The sequence below is a fragment of the Emys orbicularis genome, chromosome 20 (genome assembly GCF_028017835.1).
Source record: "Emys orbicularis isolate rEmyOrb1 chromosome 20, rEmyOrb1.hap1, whole genome shotgun sequence".
In the NCBI taxonomy this organism is placed as follows: Eukaryota; Metazoa; Chordata; order Testudines; family Emydidae; genus Emys; species Emys orbicularis.
In genome coordinates, this window is record NC_088702.1 from 22,433,418 (window position 1) to 22,442,969 (window position 9,552).

General features: G+C 55.9%; 1 protein-coding gene across 1 annotated transcript; it reads right to left on the minus strand.

Moving 5' to 3' along the window:
- Positions 1-2,453: 2,453 nt before the first annotated feature.
- LOC135892675 (phospholipase A2 inhibitor gamma subunit B-like) lies at positions 2,454-9,198 on the minus strand. The gene is made up of 5 exons (XM_065420467.1): positions 9,039-9,198; positions 7,318-7,434; positions 5,458-5,610; positions 4,924-5,064; positions 2,454-2,668 (listed from the first exon to the last, which is right to left on the minus strand). Exons 1-5 carry the CDS (start codon positions 9,085-9,087, stop codon positions 2,454-2,456), a joined length of 675 nt encoding a protein of 224 aa, XP_065276539.1. The 5' UTR covers positions 9,088-9,198.
- Between the last annotated feature and the right edge of the window lie 354 nt (positions 9,199-9,552).

The following is a 9,552-nucleotide window of genomic DNA, read 5'->3' on the forward strand; positions in this document are numbered from 1 at the left end:
TTTGCTAAAGTCAAGGAATAACACATCCACTGCTTTCCCCTCATCCACGGAGCCAGTTATCTCATCATAGAAGGCAATTAGGTTAGTCAGGCACGACTTCCCCTTGGTGAATCCATGCTGTCTGTTCCTGATCACTTTCCTCTCCTCTAAGTGTTTCATAATTGATTCCTTGAGGACCTGCTCCATGATTTTTCCAGGGACTGAGGTGAGGCTGACTGGCCTGTAGTTCCCCGGATCCTCCTTCTTCCCTTTTTTAAAGATGGGCACTACATTAGCCTTTTTCCAGTCATCCGGGACCTCCCCCAATCGCCATGAGTTTTCAAAAATAATGGCTAATGGCTCTGCAATCTCATCCGCCAACTCCTTTAGCACCCTCGGATGCAGCGCATCCGGCCCCATGGACTTGTGCACATCCAGTTTTTCTAAATAGTCCCGAACCACTTCTTTCTCCACAGAGGGCTGGTCACCTTCTCCCCATATTGTGCTGCCCAGTGCAGCAGTCTGGGAGCTGACCTTGTTTGTGAAGACAGAGGCAAAAAAATCATTGAGTACATTAGCTTTTTCCACATCCTCGGTCACTAGGTTGCCTCCCTCATTCAGTAAGGGGCCCACACTTTCCTTGACTTTCTTCTTGTTGCTAACATGAAGCCCGTGACCTGTCCCTGACTTTACTAAAACTAACCATGACAAAATGGAGAGTGGGGGGTCCAGCACCCACCGCAGCTCCAGCTTCAGGGTTTCCTCCCCGCCACCGTGGTGGCTGGGAACTGCGGGGTGCCCCCTTCGGCACCCACAGTGACTGGGAACAGTGGGAGCCCCCTGCCGCCTGCCACGACTCGGCGCTCTGGGACTGGCAGCCGGGAGCTGCAGGGGGCCCCGCCGCCTGCGGCAGCTCAGACCTCTGGGGTCCCCGCTGGCTGACAGCTCCAGCCCCGCTGCCCCGGGGCTGAACCAGAAAATGTCACGGAGGTCTTTGGAAGTCACGGATTCCTTTACCTCCGTGACATAATCGTAGCCTAAACAACCCTTCTGTGTCACACACTGACTGAGTCACTGCTGGGGGCAGGGCACTTTGGGGGGCCGGGTATGGCTTTCACAGGTGTATGATTCAGCGGCACTCCCTGTGGGGAGCTCGCGGTGTGAACAGGGGGCTGAACGCTCCGAGGTCAGAGGCTGGCCCTGGTGAGAGTCTGGCCCAAGGGGGGTCACTGCAGGAGGGGCCTGTCTGAACTTCATTCCGAGCCGTTCCAGAGCCCCCAGCCTGGTGCCCGGGACACGGTGCTGCCTAATTTCCCCACTGGGGTCGTTCTAAGCCTGATCTCAGGGCACGGAATGGCTTCCATAGGAGGCGAGACTAAAAGGATTAGGGCCGTTCAGCTTGGCAAAGAGACGACTCAGGGGGGATGCAACAGAGGGCAGAAAATCATGCCATGGGGTGGGGAAAGTGACCAGAGAACTGCTATTTCCCCTGTCCCACAGCACCAGAATTAGGGGTCACCCAATGAAACAAACAGACAGCAGGTTTCATACAAACAAGAGGCCGTGGTTTTCCCCACAATGCACAATTAACCTGTGGAACTCATTGCCAGGGGATGTGGGGATGGGCAACAATATAAGGGGGTTCAAAAAAGAACTAGATAAATTCCTGGAGCATAGGGCCATCTATGGCAATTTGCCAATTGCTCAGAGACACAACCCCCTGCTCTGGGTGTCCCTAAACCTCTGTCTACCAGAAGCCGGGAGGGGAAGACAGGGCTGGGTCTCTCCAATATGGCCGTGTTCTGGGCACTGCCGTGGAAGGTCTGGTTGTGCCACTGTCAGGGACAGGACACCGGACTAGCTGTGGCCGCTCGTCTGTTCCTAACAGGCTTCTTGATGGTCCCACCCACGAGAATTATATTTTACCCATTTGAAATAAATAAATAAATAAAATTCCAGACAGTTTGGTCTCCAGTGTGTTTTATTCAGTGCAGCAACATCCAGTAGCGTAGCTAGTGGGGTGCAGGGGAAGCAGCCCCTTCCCTCAGTACGTTTTTTAAAAAGCAGCGTGCCTGCCGGCCGGTGCTGACCTCCTGCAAACAAAGGAGGGCAGCACGGCCGGAAGAGCCATGGGGAGGGCGCAGCAGGGCAGCCCGCAGCGTGGCCGGCAGCCAATGGGGGGGCGGCCGGAGGAGGTGGTGGCGGAGCCAGGGGGGGCGCAGCATGGCGGCCCGCACAGCGTGGTCGGCAACTGTGGCCGGAGGAGCGAGGGGGGGGGGCGCGGCCAAGGAGGAGCCGGGGGGGAGCCTTTTTTATGTTTGCTCCCCCTGCTCTTGGATCCTGGTTACGCCACTGGCAACATCAAGGGGATGTGAGTCCGTCCTGGAGACGAAAACCCGTGCGCGGGGGAGAGGGACTAACACAGGTTGCAGGGTGTATTTCAGTGCGATGTCGCCATTGCACTGGGTGGGGAATCAGGAGAGAAGCTTCAGCAGGAGAAGCCCAGCGAGGGCCGGGAGGAGGAGCCCGGCTGGTCCCGGAGTCACGCCCGCCGCGCCGGAGGCCGCTGTGCATTTGGCCGTGGTTAGATCTGCACTCATCCCTGCGAAGGCCCCTAAACCCACTTTTATATTGGTGCAGACAGACTCGGAAGCGCAGCCCTTCATGACGGTCTGCATTTGACTTCCACCTGCGTGTTTGGGAGAAACAGGCAATTGTCAGGGGAGCAGCTCCACTCCTCCAGCTGGACTAGGACACAATGGCCGCCCCGCTCCTCACGGCCCCACCAACCTTCCCTGACCCCCCCAGCCTCCTGGTCCTGGATGGCCTCCCACTTCTCCTCCGCTAGGACAGAGTTTCGCTGTGTGTCTGTAAACCAGTCACTTGCAGCCCCAATCCAGAGCCCACTGACAACTCCTAAATTGGATGAGGCCTGTATTAACCCCATGGCTCATCTGCAAAGCAGCAGCTCAGGGATAGCTCAGTGGTTTGAGCATTGGCCTGCTAAACCCAGGGTTGTGAGTTCAATCCTTGAGGGGGCCATTTGGGGATTTAGTTGGGAATTGGTCATGCTTTGAGCAGGGGGTTGGACTAGATGACCTCCGGAGGTCCCTTCCAACCCTGATATTCTATGAATGGGATCTCTAAGCAGGGTGGCTTTGTAGTGAATTAAGACACCATGATGGGACTCTGCAAAACTAGGTTCAGTTCCCAGCTCTGCCACAACCTTTCTGTGCCACACTGGGGAAGTCAAGGCACTGTTCTGTGCCTCAGTTTCCCCACCTTTAAAATGGGTGTGAAAGATCCTTCATTTGCCTTCTTAGATTGCAGGCTCTTTGTGGGCAGGGACTGTGTCTCACTAGGAGTCCTTCAGCATCTGGCAGAAGAGAGGACCCTGATCTCAGTCAAAGGTCTTTGCAGCACCCAGCACAAGAGGGGCCCAAATCTTGCTCAGGGGTCTGTCCAGTGCCGGGCACAACAGGGGTTCCCAGGACTAAGCCAGGCCCTACAATAAGGAGTTTACAGACTGAACTATTGACAGGCAATGGATGGAGGAGAACCAAAGGAACAGGGAGGGAAAGTCACCGGCCCAAGTGTGACATTGCACCCCAGAAAGCTTTATGGAAATATGCTTATGAATGTATATATGACATAACTCGAATATGTTTTATGCTACATAGGCCATGTAACATATCTCTGCAAAGCTTATGATCTACTGAATCTATTTATATGCATGTATCATTTTTGTATTCAAAGTTATGAATATTGGCTGTGTACTTGCTTGATTTTAAGTAGCCCAGTAGAGCATTTGGTCAGCTTCTTGAGAAAGGAATGTGCAAATTAAGTGCCCAATCAAGAACCACTTAAGCCAACAATGAACGTGAAGATGCCAATCCACATCTGAGCTTTCCCAGGAACGTGGCTTGGCTAGTAAGGAACTCAGTCATACATGAACATGTGACTTGCCCATGTGACTCCAAAACTCCATTTTGTAGCTGGATTCTACACAGGGGGAGGGAGGGGTGTCCACCCACAAGAGGAAGTCTATTTAAACCCCTGGGAAACCCCTCCATTTTGTCTTCAGTTTAAAGAGATAGCCTCTCCATCCAAGGGATACCTGAAAGAAACTGGAACAAAGGACAGTAACTACAGGGGGTGTGAGTGATTGCTGGACCCAGACTAGAAGGAGACTAGTCTGTAAAAGGAAGCCTATTGGAACTCCTCTGAGGGTGAGATTTTATCTGTATTCATTTTTCTTACTCTATTAGACATAGATGTGTGTGTTCTATTTTATTTTGCTTGGTAATTCACTTTGTTCTGTCTGTCATCACTTGGAACCACTTAAATCCTACTTTTTGTAGTTAATAAAATCATGTTTTACTTATTAATTAACCCAGAGTCTGTATTAATACCTGGGAGAGCAAAGAGCCGTGCATATCTCTCTATCAGTGTTATAGAGGGCAAACAATGTATGAGTTTACCCTGTATAAGCTTTATACAGGGTAAAATGGATTTATTTGGGGTTTGGACCCCATCGGGAGTTGGGCGTCTGAGTGTTAAAGACAGGAACACTTCTTAAGCTGCTTTCAGTGAAGCCTGCAGTTTGTGGGACGTGGTTCAGACCTGGGGCTGTGTTTGGGGCCGGCAAGCGTCTCTGGCACAGCCAGGCAGGGCTCTGGAGTCCCAAGCTGGCAGGGCAGGGAGAGCAGGGGCAGAAGTAGTCTTGGCACATCAGTTGGCAGTTCCCCGGGGGGGTTCTGTGATCCAACCCATCATACCAAGTTCACAGTGGAGGCCAGCGCTGGGAACAGAACCCAGGTGTCCTGATCTGCAGCCAATACCTTTATCTAACGGCCCCCAAGCAGCATCTCGCTTCTACCCTACGGGGTGGGGGGAGGGAACATCAAAGGAAAAATAACCCCAGAATAAATGAACTGAAGTTACCCATCGTTACGGTCCCAGCGACATCAATACACTGCGTCTCAGGTCCAGTACACGCTATGGTTTGTTCATTGCATTGAGCAGCATTCAACACGTAGCAGCCACGGCAGCGCCGACCGTTGGGTTTGGTGTCGGCCGGGGGCACTGGGGAGAAGCGGAGCAAACGCAGTCAGCTCGGGGGACGAGCCCCAGGCGGCGTCGGGGCAGGGAGAGCAGCTGGGGGCTGCACAGCTCAGCCCTGGGTGCCCCCTGCAGGGGGAGCTGTAGCTCTGGGGACACCGGGGGCAGCAGGGGCAGGGGAGAGGTTTGCAGCAGGGACCCCTGGATCCCGCCCTGGGTGGGGTCAGCCGGGTTCACACCTGGTGGGAGCCTAAAGCCCCGCCCACTAAACTCCACCCATCCTGGTGCTCAGCATTATTCCATGGGACGCCCCCTGCAGGGCAGGAAGACCAGGGTCAATAAGTTAATGTGGGGCAGGTTCCAGGCAGCAGGAGGTGCAGGGGATGGGGGAGGAGAGGCGGAGATGGGGAGAGGTACCTGTAACAGTGGTTGTTCTGCAGGCGTCTCCCACGCAGCAAACGATGCTCGTCCTTGTTGCCATTCCATACCCAAAATTCATAGAGATGGTGCCGACTTTACATTCGCTGGATGGCATACAGCCCTTGAGAAAGCTCTGACTCTTCACTCCCGCTGCACAAGAGGAGAAGTCTGAGATTTGTTCCCCTTCCACTCCCACACCATCAATGTCCTCTGCACAACAATTCCCTGTGCCATTATCCTTCGTCTGCCTAGGGGAAACTGAGGCACGGAGAGGAGAAGTGACTCACCCAAGGTCCCACAGGGCCCGAAAAAGAGATAACAGCACCTAAACCCAGCACCTAGATCCTCCAGCTCCCCACTCAGCTGCCACCTAACCCTGGGGGCCCCGAATGTCCTACCCAGAAAGTGCTTTCGCTGCCAATGTTCGCACCGGGGGGTACGTGCCGGGCCGCCGAGATCCCGACACTGGGCGTACAGCCACCCCTTAGCCACGGCGGGATTCACAGACTAGGTGTTCCCCTGACGATCTCACCTGCAGGGCTGGAGCCAGGGGATGCCTTCGGAGCACGCCCACCAGATCCGGCCCTGCACAAAGCCCAGCTGGGGGAGGAGATGCTGGGTTGCTCCCCCCGGATACCCAGGAGCCCAGTGGGTCGGACGCTCCCCGTTGACGTGGGGGAATCAGGGTCCAGGGAACAATTAACTATTTAATACAACGTGCGGCATTTTCAACAGGGGAGACCCACCCAGAGGCCAGGGGGCCAGGCAAGACCGTAGGAAGGGAGAGATCTGGACTGAAGTCCCCAGCCTGATTTTGGCCAAGTGGAGATTTGAACTTGGCTCCCCCAGGGCCAAGCTACTGGGGTCTCCTGTCAGCCCCTCCTCCAATGCCGTCTTCTGCAAGGAAGGGTTGACCCAGTTCAGACACCTGACTACCGCCGAGGGGTTCCCAGCTGTGGATCCCAACCAGAGCTGGGCGCCTCCGTGAAGCTAAGAGATAGGGCCAAATTCCGAGTGAGGGGCGGAGCTTAGGCCACACCCTTCTCCTCGGCATTTCCTATTGGCTGGCTTAGGCGGCTCCTGCTGGCTGTGCTGGCTTTTGTGGATCCCATCCTGAGTGGGCCCCGGCCCACGGGCTGGCTAGTCACCTGGACTGATTCCCAGGCGCAGCTACAGTGGACACATGTGGGCACCAGAGGCTTCAATTGCAGCCGCCGTGACTTTTGGGGTCCCAGAGCCCCTTCCCCAAGCTCCTGGCACCGGCTCTGCCCCCTGGAGCAGCATTGTGGGTGCGGTGGTGTTTCCTTAGAGTGCCGTAGGGAGGCTGGCTCTGTCCGGGGGAGGGAGGATCTGGCTTTCTCTCCTCTCCCCCTTTGCCATGGATGAACTAGAAAATCATTCCCTGATATTTACGACGGCTTTCCTACCAAAAGAGTCTGAATCGCTTTTTTACAGCAAACTTCTGTTCAGTTCATACAGTTCATCGCAACTGTGTCACATTGGTGGTATTCTATCTAGCACCTCTTCTTCTTCACACCGTCCGGGTGTCTGCCTGTCCTGACACGGCACGTCAAACTGTCGCCAGGACAGTGTTTGAACTGTAAAAACTGCAGCCACTGTGAATTTGCTGGGCCTTTCATGTGAGACCCACTGCTTGCAATACTAAGACTTAGACCCCTTTGGTGTACTAGCCCACAGGATGCAGCACAAAACCCAGGAGTCCTGGCTCCCAGCCATTGCCTGTTTGAACCCAGCCACCCCACTCCTGTCCCAGAGGAAGGTGTAGAATAGAACCCAGGAGTCCTGGCTCCCCAGCCTGTTCCCTGACCCAGGTTGGTTAGGGTCCATCTCACCTACCCAGTATGACATCGGTAAGAACGAAGGCACAAGAGTCTTGCCCAACTGGGCAGGTCTGCAAGCTGCCCGTGCAGCTGTTTCCTGCTCCAGCGCAAACCTCACACTGCAGACAGGTCCCTGGAGAAAGAGAGAGAACATGACAGGTCTAGATTCGTCCCTCCCTTGCCCCCTCACTTTCCCCTGAATTTAACTGACCCCAGCTGAGGATCTGGCCCCATTGACACCAGTGGAGCCACAGCCCATTGACCCCAACTGGGGATCATGATGTAGAAATGCCTTTTATATTGCCTTGAGCTCATGTGCGTGAAATTCGGATCTGTTTCCTTTCAGAGAAACTCATGGTGCAAATCCCCTTTCAGGAATGTCCCTGGTTTCTGGCCAGCTCTGAAACGTGCCCACTCACGACTCGGTTCTAGTGATTTAAAGTGTAAATATTTCCTCCCATTTCCAGAATTGTTTCACTCGCTGTCACGAGGACTTTGTGACTTCCACCCCTCTCCTCCTCAGGGCGGAGAGTTCCATATCCACGTGGTGCTCGGGCACCAGCAATATTCAGAGCCAAGGGCCCAGCTCCAGCAATACTTGGGGCCGGGTGTGTCCCCCCCCCAGCCCCGACTTCCTGCCCCCGCCCCCCGCTCGTCTTTCACGGGCTCCCTGGAGCAGTGTCCCTGTCTCTCCCCTGTGCCCCCCATCTCCACTGCCAGGGCAGACTGACTCTGAGCCTGCCCTTCCCCCTCAGACCCTTCCCTTTTCCAATAGGACCCTCCAGCAGCACAGCCCCCCCCCCCCCCGCCTGCAGTCACCGCTCCTGCCCCATGCTGGGCAAGGAGGCAGCCCCATCCCTCCCCCCAGTGAGGCTACAATCAGGGGCAACAGCAGGGGATGAGGTGCACGCAGCGCCCCCATGCACCCACCACTGGGGAGGCGAGGGAGATTCCTGGACCTGAGAGGGGCCCTAGGAGCACATGCAGTGACAGTGGTGGGGCTGAATGTGCTGCTGGGGGGGGCGGGAAAGGGGGGCTCCTCCCCCAGAGCTTGCTGCTGCCGGCAGGGAAAGGTCTGGGGGGAGTCCTCTCTGGTCCCTGTCCTGGAGCAGCCTGCCTGCACCCCAAACTCATCCCCAGCCTTGCCCCACCCCAGAGCCCACACCCCCAGTCAGAGCTTTCACCCCCCCACCGCACCCTCAACCCTCTGCCCGAGCCCTGAGCCCCTCCAGCACCTCAAACACCTTATCCTCAGTCCCAGCCAGAGCCCTCACCCCCCACACCCCTACTCTCACCCTGAGCCCCTCCCACACCCCAAACCCCCCATTGCCAGCCTCAGACAGAGCCCTCATCCCCTACACCCCTACTCTCACCCTGAGCCCCTCCCACACACCAAACCCCTCATCTGCAGCCACACCCCACAGCCCTCACCCCTGCACCCCATCCCTCTGCACCCCTCCCATCCCCAAACTACCTCCCAGAGCCTTTGGCAGGTGGGGGCAGAGTTGGGGGGGCGGAGTTTGGGCGGGGGCGGGTTCTGGGCACCACCAAAATTTCTACAAACATGCCACCCCTGCCTCAGACATTGTCACTCAGACGCCCCCAGCTGAGCCCCCGTTATTCTGTGGCTGCTTTTCGGTTACGTTCGTTAACAGTTTCACCCGGCAGGCGGCTCTGAGCTGTTGGTACGTTGCAGAAGTTAAGAAATCAGCCCCTGTAGGAACAGACCCCACTCACCCGTAGCCAGGAGAGCAGCGAGGATGCAGACAACAAGAGAAGCCTCCATGGTGATGGGGAAGCAGTAGATCGGAGCTGTGGTCTCTGATTCAGCCAATTCTCCAGTTGGGGGATTTATCACAGACGGGCTGAAATGAGATCGGACGAGAGATTGTACATGCATGAGCTGGTGAACAGCATGGCTGGATCCTCAGAGCTCTTTGCTACAGCTCTGGGGTAGCCGCAGCACTGAGCCCTTTGTGGCGGGTATGTTCGCGGGACCCACCAGAGACAAACTTCAAATGCTCCTGCTCGTTGGCTGCAGCGTGACGTGACTCTGCTTCTGGGAATGAAGAACAATCACCCACAAGAACCCCAAACAAGAGGGAGACAAAGCAGGCTGCTCCCTACAGCAGCGAGAGACAACTCAGCCCACCTTGTTCTAGGCTGGTTCTTTGCAGGCTGCCTCTAGTCCCACGCTTCCCTGCAGAGCCCCCATGACTGCCAGCAGGATAAGGAAACCCCACTCCGCCAA